This window comes from Vanessa atalanta, chromosome 28, assembly GCF_905147765.1.
Source record: "Vanessa atalanta chromosome 28, ilVanAtal1.2, whole genome shotgun sequence".
NCBI classification, from domain to species: domain Eukaryota; kingdom Metazoa; phylum Arthropoda; class Insecta; order Lepidoptera; family Nymphalidae; genus Vanessa; species Vanessa atalanta.
Genome location: NC_061898.1, coordinates 5,441,706 through 5,463,847, shown reverse-complemented (window position 1 = coordinate 5,463,847; position 22,142 = coordinate 5,441,706). Strand labels below are relative to the sequence as shown.

The window sequence follows — 22,142 nt, the reverse complement described above, 5'->3', positions numbered from 1 at the left end:
TTTATCCAAGATTTATCGTCTTGACCTTAATGACCGAGATTTTTTATTTATAAAACAATTAGGATATATCCATTATATACAAATCACGAAGTCGTCGTTAGTTTATTGTTTTTTAAACACGACGATTTGATATTTTATTTCTTATAATGAAAATGGACAATCAGAGCATTATGACTATTATTTTTATGTTATAATGTTTTAATGATTGAAAATTATATATTATTGGTTATATTTAAAACGGCAAAGTGACACATGGGCCTCCGTCTTCATCAAACTTGGGAACGAAGTTGTTATGTCCCTTGTGTTTGTTGTTAAACTGACTTTAAATTGGACACAATAAAACTACATATACTCTATGCCAACTATAACAGGAGAAAAGTCAAATAAACAACATTTGACAGCAAATTGACGCGATATCATTGGTCGAGAGCTTGATTAATCTATGATATTCACTGTGGATTTGCGAAAAAATGGCGTTTTAAACGTCGACGACACTGTTATCGGAATTTCGGAAGGAAAATTAAAGTGGATATAAGTAGTTAAGTGTAACAGTGTCGTATTATAAATAAAGATATATTAATCATAAACTCTCAGTAGTGCACAATATAGCCGAGTTATTAGCGAATCGCATGAAATACGTAAATCTAATACTTCAATTGAAATAGGCTGTACTGTATTTTTTTTACACGCTAATTAAATTTTTATACTTTACTTTTGATTGGGTAATATTTAATATGTGTTTGGCCATCAAAAGGAATACACAACTATAACTTAACACCAAACTATAAAAAATACAAACTTGAAATTTTGCAGGTAGGTTCCTTATAGGGCCTAGACATCCGCTAAGATAAGATTTTACGAAACGTCTTTTATAAACGATTTTAAAAGAGTGTATGAATGTCCTATGTTTTAAGTAAGAGACTTGAAATTTAAAATGAAATGCTCTAAAGATAGTGTCGAGGTATACTAATAATTTATCTTAAGAAATCACCCCCCTTTTAGGGTGCAAACAGGGGATGCTAGTAAATAAAGAAATGGTTATTACTGTTCGGGGGGAAATATCTGGTTACCAACTGAGACGTAACCACAAATAAAAGAGCTTATTAAATATTAATTAATCAAATTAAATATATATTATTTGGTTTTTTAATTAACGTCTCAACTCTTAAGTCGATCACCGTTTCGTAAATGAACGTTAAGCGAGAAGAAACGTAAGAAGACTCGCGTAAATGCACTTTTAAAATAAAATACAAAATTCCGTTATTTACATAAATAAAAATATTTTAAATCGTAATGCAAATATTTCAGTTGTTAAATAATTAAATAAATTAAATAAAATATTCAATAACAAAAATAATATTCGAAAGAAATTCTATTTAAATAATTCAATACGAATATTACATGCGTATATTCGATTCGGTTACATTTCTACAGCTAAAAAGCTGAACAGATTTCGATGAGACTTACATAATGAGCTCGTAAAAGCTATCAATCGGAAATCTATTTCCGCGACTTCGTTCGAAAAGTCCCCTAAGGGTCGGTTTAATAAAACACGCTGTGTACAAAGCAGAGGTTTCTGAGCCGAGATCATTTTTAATGCAGTTCGACGTTCATGAAATCAAAAGTTACTTTGGTACACTAAAATAAATACCTATACTTAATATTACTATAAACGCGAAAGCAACTTGTCTGTCTGTTGTTCCCGGCCAAACGAATTTGATGACATTTAGTTACAAAGCAAGTTTGAACTTCAAGGAAGAGCCTAGCCCGTTAAATGCGAACGAACCCGCGGTCGAAAAGTAGTTACTTAAATTAGTTATGGTATATTAAATATAAGATTTCAAGAGTTTATATTTATTATCAATTAATTTATACTGTAAATTAATACTAAGAATGAAAATACTTTAGTTTTTATAGACGTCACATAAACAATAACTATAAACATGAATACCGTCGAAATCTAAAAAAAAATAAATAAACGAAAATCGAAATTATATTAAATATTAATATCTCAAAGGCAGACACCGGAACGAATTATTATATGTATACATAATAAGCGATATAAAAGCTTAAATTATAAGTCGATGTACGAAACGAAAGCATTCGTGTTTAATAAAGCCTTCATTTTTAAACGAATCACGTAAATACACTCTAAGAAACTTACCCTTTTCGAAATAAACCAAAATATGTCTTAAGTTGATCTTAATCACTAACACAGAATAAAACACAAGAAAACACAACTACGTGTAACTGTTGTGTGCAACAGTTAGCAACATCAACGGATGAAAGCTAAACGCGTACTGGCGTAAGGAATTTTGTTTTAGTGAGACTTTGGGTGCGCGGTGTTGCTAGATCTACTGTTATATTTGCCTTATTTTAATTTACCTTTTGAAGGAGCTTTAGTTTTTTTTTTTTGTTGTAATTTTTATACAAAGTTAATTACATTGTGAGAAACATGGTTTGTTTAGTTATATAGACATAGAATTTGATTAAATTTGTCTGTAACCGTTTGTTTATTGTCGTTATATTGACCGGCCCATTAATATACGTTGAAAACCAAACCCTTGTTGGTTTTCAAATGATAGAAATAAAAAAGTAGCGGAAGTTGGGATTCAAGGTTACTTTATACAAATTGCAATAAATTTCATCAAAATCGGTTCAGTAGTTTGGCCGTGCATGAGTAACAGACAGACAGATTTACAATTTTATTAAAAAATCCGGTATATGTTATATTTAATACTTCGATAGTTTCTTTTTTTTTGAAGTCTTTGCTTAGTCTTTATTCTATTTTTATGACGCGCGCGCACAGTGGCATGACGTTATACGATGAAGTTGCTCGCAAAACCGCCAATTAAGTGTCACGTCGCTCGAAATAGACAACTTCACACCTTATCTTATTTTACAGTGTTTATTTTATTACGAATTTCAATTGTGAATGTTTAAATTTGTGATTGAGATTAATAGTATTTGTTGAAAATAAGAGAAGTAAATGTTTAATCAAAATAATAATAGTTATTTTATTATTAATAAGTAGAATTTTATTATTTTATTGTTATTTATTACTGCGTATAGTACGCAATTAGAAAATATCATTATTTATTCCGAAGAAGTAAAAAATCTCACGCTCATCATTTTTATAATGCAATAAAGCAATAAAATAAAAATAAAAAGAGTAACACGTATACTAATAAAAAGACATATATCTACATATATATAAACAGTGGTGATTTGGGACGATTTGAACTAGGAATCTTGGATTAATTTAAATATATATATTATGTAATTAATATTTATTTAAATAAAAAAACAATTTGATATCATTATAAAAATAAAAAAATAATAATGTCAAAAAATTCCCTGAAATCGGGGTAAATTCTCCCCATAGCAACACGACCAATGATACCTGTATTACACACACATAGATGATCCTTTCACAGGGCGTCGTGTTACTTCAAAGGGAGTTACAAACATACACATTGGAAAGAGACGGGTATATTAATTGACGTACCGCACAAACGAGTTTGGAGTTCGATTCTCGTACTTAGGAAATGTTTCCGGGGGGGTTTCTTATGTAATTCTCTTGTTGATTATGGTTTAAAATATTTATTCTATTTACATATAAATTGTTTGTTTATATATAAACGCTTATCTAGAAGACTATTTTACTGTTATAGAAACTGCGACTACATTTCCTACCGTATTGAGGAGATTTAAAGCATATTCCTCCACGCTCCAATAAGGGTTGGATACACTCGTGGCCAAATCGAAATCAAAATAAATCTCCGCCACACATATCTATCTAATTTAAATGACACAATTACTCACTTAACTTACATACCGCACGGAATAAGGATTTAAGTAAAATTAACAACAAATCAAATCAAAATATCCTTTATTCACAAACTATTTAAAGTAAAGCTACCACCGGTTCGGAATGTAGATTCTACCGAGAAGAACCGGCAAGAAACTCATTAGTTACTCTTTTTCAACATGTAAAAATACCGTCATGTTAGTTAAATACAATTATATATTTATGTTATGTCTCCTGCCTGGAAGTCAACGAGCATTAACTCCACGCTTTTTTATCATCTATATAATCTTGTATCGAATAATATGCCTACAATAGTACAAAAGTAAAACTTTTTACTTTTACTTTTTCCGGTAGGTGATCACCACCGCCCAAAAGACGTAAGCGCTGAAACAGTACAAAAGGCTTCATTAAAAGTATAACACCTCGCATTGCCTCCACTGGTGATAGGACGGCTGGTTCGTTTTTAGCCCAGAGGATTCAACGGGGAAATGCTGCTAACATTCTTGCCACCATTCCACGCGCTCAATTTTTTTCAAGCTGGCAATCAATCAGGAGGCCCACCTGGTGGAAAGTGACTACTATCGCCCATGGACATCTACAACACCGGGCTTGCAGGTGCGTTGCCGGCCTTTAAGGAAGGAGTACGCTCTTTCCTTGAAGGTTCTCAAGTCGTATCGGTTCGGTAAAAACTGCTACCGCAGAGTGGTTGTGCGAGGCAGAAAACGTTTTAAAAATCGCGCTGTTATACTGAAACTATTTTCAAATCATATTAAGTATGTATTTAAGGATTTTTATAAATATAGATTTATTTGTAGCTGTCACTGTTGTTCTTATGGTATCCACTATGGCGGTCGTTGAAAATCAGCGTTGAAGTTACGGGGTGTTTGTAGGCTTCCCAAAGTTTCAATATAAGCTGTGTGCCATTTTGTATGAGTACTGTGCTTTACTGACATCTTATCATTACAATACTAGATCATAACCCGGCTTTGCTCGGGTAAAATCAATATAACTAAACAAATAAGGTTTATCAATAACTTTTTATTTAATGTAACTTATTCATTGACGTTGATCATCATTACGATTATCAAACGTCTATATTTTTTTATTTAGGTGGTGGAAAATAATTAATTTTACTAATTATGACATTCCAAATATCATAACGTTCAAACAGTATTACGTATTCGTAAAGTTCCTTTTGTCAAACATGGCCGCCCGTTGAACTGTCATGTCGTTGAAATTCACGGATTTAATATCGGAAATATCTCGATTGTACGAATTTTGCGGATATATGTTGTCGACTAAAACTAAATAAATAAATACAAATAATAATAATAAATATTGGACAACATCACATACACTACTCTGATCCCGATGTAAGTAGCTAAAGCACTTGTGTTATGGAAAATCAGAAGTAACGACGGTACAAACACCCAGACCCAAGACAACATAGAAAACTAATGACCTTTTTATACATCGACTCGGCCGGCAATCAAACCCGAAACCTCAGTCACACTACTCGACCACGGAGGTCGTCAGATAACCGAATAATCTTGTATATTAATAGCGTAAGCCGATTTTTGTCCCAGTGATTATGGGACGATGGCTGCACATGAAACATCGGCTATGATCTCAAGCTGTTCTAGATGTGGAGAAAATTAAAGAGTATTCTTGATTGTAATTTAATAATTATGTTACGATTTAATATAGAAATAATTCTAGAGAGAGGAAAGACGTTACTGTCCGGTTAGAGAGATGAAAAAAAAACAAATGAAAATCGTGCGAACCCACTACGACAAATGTTCTCCGTCGTGTTTTAATAAAAATTATTTAACAACTTTAAATAATGTTTAATCGGTTAAATAATTTTAAAGTTATTGGACGGTTAAAGAGCGGCGCTATGCCTGTATAAAACAAACGAGCGAACAGACGTCGTCTGACAATGGAATTAAATCAAAACAAAACCTGCCATAATTGTTAAAATTTCTAAAAGTCTGTTGAATAAACGCGAAGTTTCGTTTACACCTATTGTGTGTTGTTTACATAAACAGCCTGTAAATTTCCCACTGCTGGGCTAAGGCCTCCTCTCCTCTTTGAGGAGAAGGTCTTGGAGCATATTTTACCACGCTGCTCCAATGCAGATTGGTGGAATAAACTATGTTTTCCTTCACCGCCGAGCACGAGATGAATTATAAACACAAATTAAGCACATGAAAATTCAGAGGTGCCTGAACCCGAAATCATCAGTTAAGATGCACGCGTTCTAACCACTGGGCCATCACGGCTCTCCATCTCAATCAAAATCAAAATCAAAATATACTTTATTCAAGTAGGCTTTACAAGCACTTTAGAATCATTTAACAAACTGTTTAAGAAGCTACCGCCGGTTCTGAATGTAGATTCTACCGAGGAGAATTGGCAAGAAACTATATATCGGTAGTTACTATTTTTCAACATTTAAAAATACAAAGTCACGTTAGTTAAATACAATTACATTTGTATATAATACTTATCTGGGATCTCGTTGGAGGTGTGGCTGCAGATGGCAGTCATACATATTAACTCGCCCCCCGCTGTTGACGTCAGTGGTCACCACACACATCAAATCGTCCCTGTCCGTTTCTAATGATAACCACCAATCACTACATAGTATAAAACAAAGTCGCTTACCGCTGTCTGTCCCTGTGTATGCTTAGATCTTTAAAATTACACAACGGATTTTGATGCGGTTTTTTCAATAGATAGATTGATTCAAGAGGAAGGTTTATATGTATAATACATGCACAATATAGTAGAGAAACACTGATAACTTTAGAGATTACTGAAGTGCTGTAGTAAACAAACACATTTTTTTTTATTGAAAACGCTGACTGAACTCTACGAGATATATCAAAATAATGTACTACAGTATTGTACTCACTATAAAGGTCTTCAAAAAAGTTCTATCTCTTAGGGATAACCCATAATAACCATTTTTTTATGCTTTACTTTTTACGAGAAATAATGGCTTATTTTCGAAGCGAGTTTAAGCATAGCATTAATGGTTATCCAATTAAGTGCCTTAAATACATTTTGCATTTAATATAAGTACATCAATATGGCCCTTAAAAGCGTGTAATTTAAATGAATATTTTCGAAGATATTACAGATTTAAAACGCAGGGACATTTTCAAGGTTAGTGGTGCATTGGCGATATAAGGAATGATTATTTTTTCTTACAGCACAATTGTCTATGGGCGGCGGTGACTGCAAGCCTCCAGATGGCCCATTTGCTCTTCCGCCAATAAAATAAATGCCGGTTCTTGTTAGAATCTACACTTATAGTCGGTGGTATCTTTATATTTTATGAAATATTGTAACCTCACGGTTAAAGTATATAATGATTTTTACAGCTTTTCTCTGGATAATTTGTAATCGGTAATGATTCGTTTTGCTTAGGGATAGCAAATTAAAAAGTAACGGCCTAGAAATTTCCAAGTACTGAGCTGAAACATGCTCTCCTTTTAAAGTATGATGGATCTTCCTCTAAGCTGCTCCAATGCGAGTTGGTATATGTATACCAGATCAACCAGATGTGGGAGATTTTCAGTCGATTCATACTTTCTTGTGATGTTTTTTTTTTAATTTTTTTATTTAATTTAACAACATCCACGGGCTCACAGTTGTGCCTTTTTATATTCTACTTTAATACGTTTTGGCGTTTTAAATTTTATTTTATTACTGAACATCATCAGATCTTCCCTTTCGAGCTAGTTCTAACGATGTTTTCCTAGACCATGAATTATAAACAGAAATTATTCACATGAAACTTCAATACTCGTCTGGGTTGGAATCCCCTCTAGCCACCGGGCCAAGGGCTCCAACAATATTATCGTTTTAAGCATTCTAGGCGTGGTTCGTTCCGAATATTTCCCACGATCCGTCAATGACGTATGCACGAAGCATTATTCAAATTTCTGAATATATTTCGCGATGATATAAACTGCTTGGCATCAAGATGGCAGGTCCACGACTTCCGACATTATTTGTAGAGACTTTTCTTTAAATATTCGAAGAAACAGTAACGTACCTTAATAAGGTGTTATGTGGGGTTTTATTCAGTACCATATTTACCATAAAGGTACGTCCCCAGAGACTCTATTGTCAAGATTCCCTTAGACTTTTAGTATAAATTTTTGTTTTGGTAATGACTGTAGCGGTTCGTCGCAGTTTAACAGTTAACCAGTTTACATATATGTACTGACTATTTCTACAATTAATAAGTTTAAAAAAATTAAATTTGCGTCACGGGACGACCGTAGTGATAACTTTAAAGTAATCTCAGTTGAACTATTAAATATTTAAATTGTTTAACTCGAGAAAAGCTTCGGTTATTATTTGATTTTTATGTATATTATTAATATGACAATATTTTTTTTTTTTTTTTTATTTAAGTTTACAAAACTGACTTACAACTAGTGCATACAAAGTAATATCTAAGCTAAACAGAGTGTAATGAAGTTGCAGTCTTCTGGATGTAAACCTAGCATGCTTTAAAAAATATATAGCTTAGTTAACAAGAACAGTACTTGTGTAATTACTGACTAGTTAATTTTTTAATTATTACATAAAATAATGTGATTTTGTTTTAAGTTTATTTTTAAGAGAACCAACAGATTCACTGAAGACATCTAAGTGTTGACGACTACAATTCGCAAGCGAGCAAATACGGTAAATTGGCGAATGTTGGCCAAGATTTGATTTGACATCAGGCAGGCTAAATATTTTACGATTTTGTAAACGGCTACCTTGACGCGGAATGTAGAAACTAATCTTAGCAAGTAGATCAGGTGCATCAATATCTCCATGCAATAATTTGTATAAAAAAAGAAAGTCGGCAGCTTCTCTTCTATATTTAAGAGTTTGCAGTTTATAATTAATTAGGCGTGCGTCGTAAGAATTAAAATTTTTAGCATTTAGATCTGTGTACGCTAAGTAATATAGAAAACGTTTTTGTACACGTTCTATTCTATCTGAGTGCACCTCATATCCAGGATTCCAAACAACTGAACAATATTCTAGGATACTCCTTATTATACTATTGTATACTAATATTGTCAAGCTTGGATCCTTAAAGATTTTCATTAATCTTAACACCAGACCAGATACTTGCGAGGCTTTTGATATGATGGAATCAATGTGACCTCTAAAGCTTAAGGTGTTTTCTATTATCACCCCAAGATCCCTAACATTCGTTGATTCCGTAAGAGGCGTACCGTCGATGTAGTAAGTGTGTTTTAGTGGCTTTCGTTTTCTACTAAATTTAATATGAACACATTTATCCTTATTTAGAGTCACACGATTTGCAAGACACCAACAAACAAGGTTGTCGATGTCACTTTGTAGGATTTCGATATCCTCTAGTGATTTAATTTCCCTGTATATTTTTAAATCATCTGCGAATATTTGATATTTAGATTTAATTACTTTTCCAACATCATTAATGAAAACAAGAAAAAACAAAGGTCCTAAGTGTGACCCTTGCGGTACACCAGAGGGTATTTTACATTCAAAAGATTTAAAACCTTTAATGGCAACTAATTGGGATCGATTCTTTAAGTATGACTCACACCAACGCAACAAGGAACCATGAATACCCATACATTCCAATTTGGTTAAAAGAATGTCGTGGTGGACTAAGTCGAACGCTTTTTTAAAATCCAGATATATAGCATGTACCTCATTATTCTTATCTACAGCTTCAGAAATATCAGATATGTAACTAACTAGATTAGATGTTGTGGATTTATGTGGACAAAAGCCATGCTGGTATGAATCAAAGTAAGGTTTTAAATGAGAATACATCTTTTTTTGAATTAGTGACTCAAAAACTTTCCCAAAAGTAGATAGTATGGATATTGGTCTGTAATTAGAAATATTATTAATGTCTCCAGATTTATGAATTGGCGTTATATAAGCAACTTTCCATTTAGCTGGGAATATTCCCGATTGGAGTGATTTATTATATATTTTTGTAAGGGGGTTAACTAAAACTTTAGCACAATTTTTAATAAATGTAGGTGATATTAGATCGGGTCCCGCCCCTTTATTGCAATTTAAGGATAGAAGTTGTGTTTTAACCTCATGATCTGTTACAGAACATTTGGCGTATGTGTTATTTGTACATTCAATACCAGTTAAATATTTTGGGTTGAAAGGTGGAAACTTATGTGTGGTATCATAGATCGACTGAAAATTATAAGAAAAAAGATTACATATTTCCTGTCCTCCTGTAGCTTTTCTATCATTTAATATCATTTGATTGGGAATCGACTTAGAATTGCATTTTCTGTCTTTAAAATATTTCCAAAAATATTTAGGATTGTTGCGAATATGGTCTGATATATTTGTTTTGAAGAAATCATAGCATTCAAATATCATTTCGCTTGAGCGATCTCTTAAGAGGTCGTAAGTGTATTTATCCATAGGATTTTTATACTTCTTGAATACTTTATGATATTTTGATTTTTCCTTAAGAGTACGTATAAGAGAACGTGAATACCATATGGGATGCTTGCCATCACGTGGTTTGGATTTTGGGGTATTTTTGTAAATAACATTTAGTAAAGTCTCATAAAAAACTTCTATCATTTCATCTACAGAGCTACAATTTTTCCATAAATGTGCCCAATCAATGTTTGAAAGTTCCTCAATAACAGTATTATAGTCACAAAACGCAAAATTATATTCAGGTTCAGTATTTCTTTTAAGATGGTTTTTTTTAGTAGAATACTGTAGGTCTATTAATAAGGCTGGGTGATGACAATCAAGCGGGACTAAGGGTTTTTCTTCAGATACTGTAAGAAAAGATGGATGTGAGCTAAGAACTAGGTCGAGAATTCTTTCGTTATAATTAGAAATTGAGTTGCATTGATGTAGGTTGCAAAATAACATTGTGTCAATAAATAAAGAATCCACGTTATTGTTTGTACGAACAGGTATTAGACTACGACTGTAAGTGCTATATTCCCAGACAATATTGCTCAAATTGAAATCCCCAATCACCACGTTTATTGTGCCGTCATCGGTGTTAGAGTTAATAACTTGTGCAGTATTTTTAAGAAAGTAATTAAGTTCCAACTCCTTTACTGGAGGTGGAATATAGACACCACAAATATTAATTTGCGCCCTTTGACCTATTTTAAATGAAACCCAAAGATCTTCACATATAGATTCCCAAGTGTTTTTTCTCAGACTCTCAAACTTTTTGTGTATGGCAATTACAACACCACCACCATCTTTCAAATAAGATGAAGTTGTACTGCGATCGCGCCTAAATACTGAATACCGAGTGTCAAATAATTCATGATCAAATATTGTATCATTCAGCCAAGTTTCCGTAAGAATTATGACATCATAATCACAACAGAGAACAGATAAATAGAGGTCTTCAGTCTTGGTCCGCAGGCCCCTCACATTTTGATAAAAAATTTTAATATTGAATTTTAAAACTAAAAAAGCACAATAAATACTAATTCAGGTATAAAAAAAAAAAGTAGAATAATATAACTATAAAATTACTTAAGACTATTTAAAAATTTGGTATTTCTTATTAAAATTGCAGGTGAATGCTTATTTTTACGAATATAAATGCGGCTATTTCGGATCCAGACAAACTCGTATTTCTTCTCTTTTGCGATTAGTCTCGTAGCTGCATGAAGTTTCTTGTTCGTTGGGGATAGGTGTTCACTGACGTATATTGATTGCTTATCACCTGCGATGCCTAAGTGAGTCGAATTGAGTTTGTCGTTTTCATTCTTTTTGTTGAAATTTTTTACCGCTGCAAGTATAGTATCACGGATGCGCGGGCTGGTTAGTTTGACTATGATATTGCGAGAGCGCTTAGAGTCAGAATTAACCTTAGCAACGCGATGGAATTCTTTAATATCACTATCAGCTATGTCACACGAAACGACTTTAGTGAGTTGTTTCACAATAGTAAACAGGTTTTCTGACTTATGCTCCGGAACACACTGTATTTCAATATTACAGTCTCGAGCACGCTGCTCAAGCTGTTCCATAAGGCTGGTGACTTCGTTAAGTTGTGCACGTAGAGATGTGCTTTCTGTTTTTAATTGAGAGATATCCGTTTTGTAACGATCGTTAATGAGTTGTTGTTCGTCAAAATTATCAGATAAAAATTGCACTGTATTAGTTACTTGATCTAACTCCTGTCGCATTATAGAAAATTTGGAGTTTAAATCTCGCACTTCACCGCGAATTTCACTTAATTTCGTATTGAAATCGTTTAGGCTTAATTGTTGGTATTCAAATTTTTCATTCATTTCTCTACGAAGATTTCGAATTTCTTGAAGAATAGCATCTTGGGTGTCTATGTTACTTACTAGGGAAGCTGGTGAATCTTTTTCAGATTCTTTAAAAATCTTGCCTTGATCGGAAGGAGAATTTTTATTCCCTGATTTTGATTTCGGCCCTTGACAGATTGGGCAAACCCATTTAGCTCGGCTCGATTGTGCCTCATTGAATTTAATACAGTCTACATGAAATTGACGGTTACATGATGTATTTGTACATTTAACTCTCTTCTGAGTTACAAGTAAACTATTGTTACATGAGTAGCACACAACCATACTTATAAAAAAAAAAAAAAATTTGGTCAGTGTATTCAGGATTTGATCTTCGTACCCCTTGATGTCTTTGAATTTAAGTCACTCTTACTTGCGCGCTGCCATTTATGCAGATGGTATAGGGTTCGAAAATGTTGTTCAGTAGAGTACTTAAGCTTTGCGGCAAATAATAATCAGTGCCAAGTGGGTGGAGTAAAATAACTTTGTTCCACTAACACTTAATAACAGCAACTTTGGAAGATAGTTTTAGGTACAAAAACTGCACTTTTTGGACACGATTGACATGAATTATAGTTAAACTAATTATAGGCACTATAGTCAATTGCAGACTTTACACTAAAAGCTATTAGAACTATTTTATTTTATTTTTTCAATCGGCACAGGTACAAACTGATGTTTACACAAGTACTACCAAACGATGAATGAAAATATAAGGAAAGGTTATTTATTAATTAAATCTTTTATTGGTTATAAAATTTTATTCTTTGTTACAATTCTCCAATATTATGTACATAATTAGTATCATTATTGCCTGCCTAACGTCGTGTGCGTAAGAGAAAGATACCGGGAAATGTAACCAATTTACCATTGACGAAATTTAAAAAGTTTATTAAGACTAAATTAACAAATAAGTCTTATTATTAATTAAAAGAGAGTACTTTTTAGAAAAAAACGCCTGGATTTAGGTTCGGGTTCCACCACAGGACACTAATTATTGTAAAAAAACAGCATTGTAAATCTGTTTATTTGAAAAGAGCAACTATGCGAGTTTCTTGCCGTTTCATCTCGCTGGAGGCTGCTTTCCGAAACGGTGGTAGCATTTTAATATTGACGATTCAAAAACGCTTCGTTGTGAAGTTTACTTGAATAAAATTGATTTATATAGGGAAGCCAGACGCGCGCCGTAACGCGTTACGTAACGAAGCGGTTTACGCTCCCATAATAAGTTATCACTTTAAAAATATTGTGTGTGTCTAATATATAAAAATAGTAGTCGAGATTCATTGTTTTTATGCAACTTTTGCAAGAATAAAGTTTACTCGGCGTACAACATTTGATTTTCTTCGACATCAACGATCGTTATCATGTTACCGTCAATTTACATAGAACTAATGATATAGTTATCGCCCGCGGCTTCGCATTTGAGGAGTAGATCGTCAGGTCTTAGCCATTAAAAGTAGTATTAGTGAGTTCAAGCTTTCTTCATAACAAATTTCATCGATTTCGGTTCAGTGTTTTGGCCGTGAAAGTAGCAAAAAGCAACAGACAGAGTTACTTTCGTATAATACCTATTCGCACTAGTATGGACTAGTGTTGTGAGGCAAGGGCCGAATTCAACCTTAGCGCCGCCCCTGAGGACAGTAAATTTTTCATAAAGTATCGATAGTCGACCTCAATTCAATCGAAAAATAAAGAATTTTACTTGTGCTCAATTCTAATCACACGGTTTATCTTATTAATTATTACATAATAGTTTAAAAAATGTATTATATTTCTTATTTTTAATTATGATACTTATGTTTAATTGATGTTTTCAATACATACATTGGGTAATATGATAATGCACGTTGAGACGTGACCTGTAAGTAGTAGAACTTTTGCCTTGATAATTTGAAATGTAACTTTTTATTTTGGATGTGATATTGTATCTACTGTTGGTTGTCCTAATGAAAATAAAATAAAATTCGTAGTAGAAATCTTGTTATATATAAAAAATAAAACAGTACTCTACGTCCTTCCCCTATATGCAAACTATCTCCACACAAAGTTTCACCTAAATCAGCAGTTTAAACCTGAAGAGGTTACAGAGTAACTTTCGCATTTATAATTAGTATAGATTTTTTTAATTATATTTCACGAAGAGATATTTTTCTCATCTGGAAGTTGCCCCAGGCACAAGGCCCCGTTTAGTGTAAATCCGACCCTGGATGACGCTTTACATCGGTAAGTATGTGCTTCCGGAATCCAATCACAGCGCCACCTACTAGATCTTATCTAAACGATCCAGAAAACCACACAAAAAACATCAAAACCGATTCAGCCGTTTACGAGTAGTTCAATGATATACACCGCCGATATATTGAGCCGAAATGGCCCAGTGGTTAGAACGCGTGCATCTTAACCGATGATTTCGGGTTCAAACCCAGGCAGGCACCACTGAAATTTCATGTGCTTAATTTGTGTTTATAATTCATCTCGTGCTCGGCGGTGAAGGAAAACATCGTGAGGAAACCTGCATGTGTCTAATTTCAACGAAATTCTGCCACATGTTTATTCCGCCAACCCGCATTGGAGCAGCGTGGTGGAATATGCTCCCAAACCTTCTCCTCAAAGGGAGAGGAGGCCTTTATCCCAGCAGTGGGACATTTACGGGCTGCTAATGCAATGATATACACACATATAGAAGAATTACATATATACATATAACAAACACTCAAGTACAAGTATTTATACAACGTCTCCGTCATAAGTCACGTCGTGTGTACAGCCTTTAATATTTCGCAATATTTACCCAAAATGTCCGACTCGAATAATAGCGAACATTTTCGCGCGCTGCATCTGACAGCTGACGTGTGGCGGCCATTTTGTACCAATTTATTGGCGCCATAAAAATGTATTCGTTGGATTTATGAGAAGCTTTTTGGAAGACAACACGAAATTCATGGCGATTAACGCGAAATATAAATCGTTTTCATTATTTATTTATGAATACGTTTAATATTGTTCAGTGTTGTGTTTTCGATGAGTTAAAGTTATGGATATTGTGCTGTTGTGACTTCTTTCGCATCCGTTGTTTGTAACGATTGAACTTAATTTACTTAACACATAAACTGTTAATAAATATAAATCACAACGAATACTTTTTTTTATTGCCAAGCTAACAATTCGGTTTGTACGATATTTATTCAGCTGTTTAATGTTTAATTTGTATGCAGCTTGACGACTAACAAGTACTGAAACGAGTTTCATTTTTAAATTGAAGACTACATAGTCTATTTTTTTTTTAATAAATACCAATATGGCGATTTGAAAAATGGATACAGATAAACAAGCCTCAGATTTTACATATAATTTGTAATTTGCTAATAGCTCAGTTATATTGTACACTAGCTGTGCCCGCGACTTCATGCGCGTTTGAATTAAACTGAAATTTTATATATAACTCGAAAATAAAAGTAGCCTTATTACATCATATAGCTTGCCAGTGAAAGTCTCCAGTCCAGGTCCAGCCGGTCCAGAGACAGACAATAATTGTAAAAAACATTATTTTGGTATATGTACTGTGTACATACTGTATATGCATTTAGTAAAAAGCCGTTATTTTAATATTACAAACAGACACTCCAATTTTATTATATGTATTATCTATAAACCGTTCTTGAGTTTAAGATATCATTATTTTTTAATTGAACATCACTTATTATTCAATTCAATTCGATTTAAAATGTTGTTTATTTGTAATTTTTGGATTTTTTTCGTGTGATGTCTTTCTATGATGTAAATACTTCTTAAGTATGAAAACAAAACTCCGTACTTTCGACCAATCTTATCGCGTCATTTCAAGGTTGAAGCGGTTTGTTTGTCTTGTGCGAACAGACTATATATAACTAAGTTTAACTATTCAATAAGTAGAACATTTGCCTGTAATTAAACTTAACATATCACGTGAATTGCAGCGTAATGTATTTGTCTTAAGGTTCAAAATTGCGTACCCATAATCATTGACATATTTCATTAATTTCATAAATCATGTGAAGTAGGGCTCGGATCTTGGGTTTTGTGTAAGTCTTTCTGGGTAGGTACCACTCACTTGTCGCGTACTGTACCTACATAGTTGTTGTATTGCGGTTTGAAGGGCGAGTGATTCAGTGTAGCTACAGACAAGGGACATAGCATCTTAGTTCCCAAAGTTCGCGAGGCGTTACGAATGTAAGGAATGGTTAATATTTCTTACGGCGCCAATGAGTATGGGTGGTGAAAGGGCCGGATCTACCATATGGGTCTTTGGGCTTCAGCCCAGGGCCCCGTGGATTCAAGGGGGCCCCAGGTAAGTTAAGTTAAGAATCCATAACTTTTTTAAATTAAACAGATCGTATGGTTTGCAGTTCTGCGAGTCCTGCAATTAATCAAACCCATTCAATTAATTTAATTCAGGTCTACATTCAGAATTAAATTAGGTGGGCCTCTAAAGTAGTTTTAGCCCAGGGCCCTCTAGACTTACGGTCCGGCCCTGTGTGACCACTTACCATCAGTTGGCCCAATACCCCGTCGTCTGCATATAAAATAGCTGGCTTTCAATACTTTACGCTTTAAAGAGATAGATATCCCTTAGATACAATACGTCCTTTTATAAACGCAAATTAATCACTTATAAATTCAGATCCGAGATGATCCAGTGGTTAGAACGCATGCATCTTAACCGATGATTGCGGTTTCATAACCAGCACCACTGAATTTTCATCATTTACATATGTGTTTACCATTCATCTCGTGATCGGTGACGGATGACATCCTGAGGGAACTTGTGTGTGTCAAATTTAATATTTTCTGCCACACGTTTATCCACTAAAACATTGGAGCAGCGTGGTGGAAAAAGCTCTTTTCTCCGTCTCTTCAAATAGAGAGGAGACCAGATTTAGTCTGAATATTTTACTATAAATCGGTAAATAATATATTTTGTGTTTGAATTAGAAATACTTCCTCTAGTACGGTTACCTTTGGTTCAGTTCTCTTGTAACATTTTATGGAAAGACCTGACGTAACCTATACCCATGATTGGTTGCATACGAAAGAACTCTTAAAGCGCCGACAGTCAAAGTCAAAGTCAAAAATCTTTATTCAATATAGAAGTGTTTACACTTGCTTATTGATTGTCAAAAATCTACCTCTTAATCTTAATCTTAGTGTAGACACAAACATTTTATACACATAGGTATATAAGCTTGTTATTGAATGTTTTTTTTTTCTATAAATTTATTAGATTACGAGTTTTATTCATTACGCTACAAGGCTTCGATGTTGATCAGTCTAGACAACGGCTATAATAATTTTTAACCTTTTCGTACTATTATCCTTGAAGCTGAACGTATCAGGGATCGTCGAATATTTAACAGAAGACTTCTGTTTAAGTCCCTTACTTCTCCTTTCTGTCCGAAGTACGCATTCAAACCCAAATATACGAGCTATGATTAAATGGAAACACGACAAACATCAAAATAGTATTGATAAAACCGTTTGAAGAGAGGGGTGTAGCTATGGGGTTAAAAATTAACCTATTAGCTCTTCCAGACTATGATCTATCTCTGTAACAAATTACATTCAGATTAGTTCAGCCGTTCTATCGTTTTCTAATTGAGTTACAAAAATCAATTCATTAAAACATACGCATAGATTTCTATTTAATCTGCTGTCTTTATTATTACACTAGCATCTTGTCCAGACTTCGTTCGGTTATCACAGATTCTATCATACGTGATTTTTTCGAAACTTTAACAGTTTACGCAGCGCACGCTACGAATACTCTATAAATGTATAATTTTCCCCCGTTTTTGCAATATTTCTCATTAATACTCCGCTCCCATTGATCTTAACACGATGGTGTTTAACCTATAGCCTTTCCGAATAAATAGGCTACGTATTGCTGAAAGGAGAAGTCCGTATGTCACCATGCTGTATCTCATGACACTTGAAATATTTCACATGATATATTTCTGATGCTGCTATAATAACAAATACTAAAAACTAAATAAATTAAATATTGACGAGGGTTCCCATGCAACAAACGCGTTTTTTTGCCCCTTATTGCTCGATATCAATAAATGTGTGTACCTGTTGTTTACTTAGTCCATGATACGGAACGCTTCGTACGCGAGTCAGACTCGTACTTGACCGGTGTCATTTTCCTGGTGCATTGGAGCCAAAGTTCTAATAAGGAACAGGCCAACGATCTCGTTGCTAGGCACGTATTTTACCTATGATCACAATAAATTTATATCTGAAAGCATTAAAACTGTCGAAACAAGTAATCTGCTGTAGATAATTAGCGGTCGCAGGTAGATTTTGTAAGATATATTTATTTAATGTGGGGTCAAATGGAAATCGTCCATTCTAACTGGTCCGTTGAGACATTTGTTATTTTGTTGCAAAAAAAAACAAGTTTTTTGCGCGGCTTAACAAATATATGAAATCAACATCATTCTCCTGCCCTTATCCCAATTTTAATCGGGGTCGGCGCAGCGTGTCTTCTTCTTCCATACTTCTCTGTCGGACGTCATCTCACAAGTAACATTATTTCTAACCATATCGTCCTTCACGATAATCTTATAAATTAGTTATAATCGTACGTTTATTAAAAGAGAATCCTAAACTATCTATTTTTAGAAGGTTTTTAATGTATTTCTACACGATTTTTCACGATTTAAAGCTTCCTCATCGATGACTCAGTCCATTGATGAAAATCTGTTTGGTTGTTTTTGAGTCCAGACAAACTCAACTGAGGACTTTGTTTCTTAAGATGCGGTGAAGGCTAAGGTGGCGATTTGAAGTACTTAAGTCGTAATATAGATACTTAGATATACTCACAAACGATCACCCATACGATGACAAAAAGCGTGGAGCTAATACTTGTTAATGTCCAGGTAGAATATATTATATTTTAATTGTATTTAACAGATGAAAGAATAAACTTGTTACTCCAAGTACCCGATCACACAGGGTTAGTAACTCTTTTTCGGGGCAATGTATACGTTTTTACAACAGGATCAGAATTATTCAATTATAAAATTCAAAAGAATCGTTAAAGAGCGTTTGTGTGCTAAAGGATATTACAACACTAATGACTTTTTAGTTGACTGCACAATTTGGGAATGAAATGATCGCCTCCGGGCTGTTTCAAATACCTAAAATATAATTATTATTGAACATGCAAAATGGGAAAAAAAAATCCTGCTGAGTTTCTTTCGCCGGTTCTTCTCAGGTCCGAGGTGTTAAATTCCGAACCGGTGGTAGATTTTTGACTATCAATAAGCAAGTGTAAGCACTTCTATATTGAATAAAGATTTTTGACTTTGACTTTGACTCTGATGTAACTTTGTATCTCCAATGTTGGAAAAAGGTGCGGAGTTTCTTGCTGGTTCTTCTGGTTTGATTTTTGACTGGTATTTATATTTGGTATTTTTATTTAAGGTGAACTATACCGAACAACAAATTATTGGTAGATTCTTCTAGTCTTTATTTGCCTTATATTTAAACCTAAAGTTAATTATATATGTTGGCTTACTGGAAAATGCACCATCTGGTAGTAAGTGGTCACCATCGCCCGTAGAACTTAGATTCTTTACATCGCCAATGCGCCTCCAGCTAAGGTTATGTCCCTCGTGCTCGTAGTTACACTGGATAACTCATTCTTCAAACTAAAACACAACCATGCTAAGTATTGTTGTTTATTGCTGAATATCTGATTGGTTGGTGCCTATCCTGAAGGGCCTCTATAAAGTACCACCTAGTAAATTAAACACAAAGGTGACAATGGCTTCAATATGATCATGAAATCGTTAATTGTTTTCAAATACAACACCCAGATCACGTCTCGTGAATCGCCTCTTTTAAAGCGTAATGAGATACTGTGTACGATGTCACTATTTGTTATCCCTTGTCTCTGTAGTTGCACTGGCTCACTCAGCCTTCAAACCGGATCACAATAATACCTACCCGGACGGGTTTGCCCAAAACCCTACCACCAAATGAAGCCAATTTCTTGTCATTGTAAATTTCATGAAGAGGTTTTTAATCTCATTTTATTTTTTCGATAACAAGAGATCGAATTATTTAAATCTTCCTACAGTTGTAGAACATCGGATTGCTGTTTGATAGTATTTACAATTTTGAGTTCATTCATATAGACTGGCGCTGTGTGCTTGCGTGACAGCTTGATAACGTCTACGAGATTTTAACATTAATAAACAATATGAATAAAAGTCGACTAAAATTTGAACCTAGTGGAACCCCGGAGGTAACAGTGGATTACTAAGATAAGACTAACATTTCATTGTGATTCATTGTAAACACACTACGGACGTCTGCGTTTGTTTATTAAAGTGATCGAAAGTCAAAGACAAAAATCTTTTTAAAAGCTTTTATTTAAGTTGCAATGTATGTATATATGTATGTGTGTGAGGGTGGAATCCTGCTACTCAATTTTGAAGCAGATATCTTTAACCGATTTGGTTGAAATTTTGTATACACGTTAAGTTTGGATGACAATACACGATAAGCTGCTTGACGTCATTATAAGTCCAGTATGGTGGAACATTCGAGATGGCGGAATAGTTACTTTTTATGCACTTCTGCAATATAGGTATCAAATGGTAGGGCTTGTTGAGAGTATATCGAAAACATAACTAAAAAGTAAAAAATAAATTCAAAGTAAAAATATTTTTTTAAAAAAAGGTTTTATTTGAATGCTCCGAAAAGAAGAAAATATAATTTTCCTTTAAAATTTTAACTATCAATTTATAACCTCATTATACACAATTTCTTTAATCATAAAAGCTTGTCTTGAGCTTTTTTGTTAAATACAAACGCGCACGAAGTCGCAGGCACAGCTAGTCCTACACAGAAATATAAGTCCACACTTTTTATCATTAATGTAATCTAGTATTGAGTAATATGCCTTGTTTATAAATGTCTTTAATATGAGATTTAATTTTTTTACTGGGTGCTAGTTAAAAACTACTATGAATTTAGAAAAAACATCCCCCATAATTCCTTCACTGGACACCGAGCCCACATAATGTTAGAAATAAAACAAATACCAGTTTTAGTGAATTTTATTTATACTTAAACAATTAAATACATTGAACTTTTATAACTATCCACCATAAAAGCATTATATACAACGGCGAAGGTATCTCAACTTAAAGAAAAAAAAAAAAAATAAGATTTAAAATTGGAATAAAATAACAATTTTCTATCGGTTCACTTGCGGGCTAGAACTATGATTGGCTAAAATTCCACACATCACGTAACATTATTTATTATTATTATTTTATATATGTAGGCCGACTGTTGGTGGTGAGTGGTCACCACCGTCCATGGACACCATTATTACTAACATGTAAACATGTTATGTCCCTTGTGCTTGTAGTTTTACCCTTGCTGTTAGGTGGTACATTATGATTTACGAAATTAATAAAATGCGTCAGAATTATGTGTACGCAATTTTGAACCTTAAGACATATACAATACGCTGCAATTCACACGATATATTAAGTTTAATTACAGGCCAATGTTTTCTACTTATTGAATAGTTAAACTTAGTTATATATAGTCTGTTCCCACAAGACAAACTACCTTGACCTTGAAATGACGCGATACCATTGGCCGAGAGCTTGATACTATGATATTCATTATGGATTCGCGACTATAGTGGTTTGAATGTCAGTGACGTTATTATGGGAAATTCGGAAGTTAAATTAAGACCGTAGAATTGTAAATAACGTTAGATTGCAATCTATCTCGCGAGATTGTGAACTTCCGAAATATTGTAAGCGGTGATTTAACTCTAAATAAAACGTCAACATTTTCGGTAACTATATATAATTAAACTTTATAAGCTTCGATAGATTATAATCTACCGAAAAATAATGCGTTGAATTGTAAACAGTATGTTACGGTTCACAATCTCGCGAGATATATTATAATCTAAC

General features: G+C 33.7%; 2 protein-coding genes across 3 annotated transcripts in view; both read right to left on the bottom strand.

Moving 5' to 3' along the window:
• The window catches only part of LOC125074687 (protein slit), a 146,838-nt gene extending 144,549 nt beyond the window's left edge, over positions 1–2,289 (bottom strand). For both annotated transcript variants that reach the window (XM_047686071.1, XM_047686072.1), the window contains exon 1: positions 2,165–2,289. The gene's annotated coding sequence lies outside the window, so the exon portion shown is untranslated. The remainder of the gene's footprint in view (positions 1–2,164) is intronic.
• Positions 2,290–11,120: 8,831 nt separating this feature from the next.
• Positions 11,121–12,027, bottom strand: LOC125074560. The gene is made up of 2 exons (XM_047685886.1): positions 11,465–12,027; positions 11,121–11,127 (listed from the first exon to the last, which is right to left on the bottom strand). Exons 1-2 carry the CDS (start codon positions 12,025–12,027, stop codon positions 11,121–11,123), a joined length of 570 nt encoding a protein of 189 aa, XP_047541842.1.
• Positions 12,028–22,142: the final 10,115 nt, after the last annotated feature.

What these genes read in the sequence shown, in the direction of transcription:
- LOC125074560 (XM_047685886.1), bottom strand. Translation starts at nt 12,027, where the DNA reads ATGCGACAGGAGTTAGATCAAGTAACTAATACAGTGCAATTTTTATCT.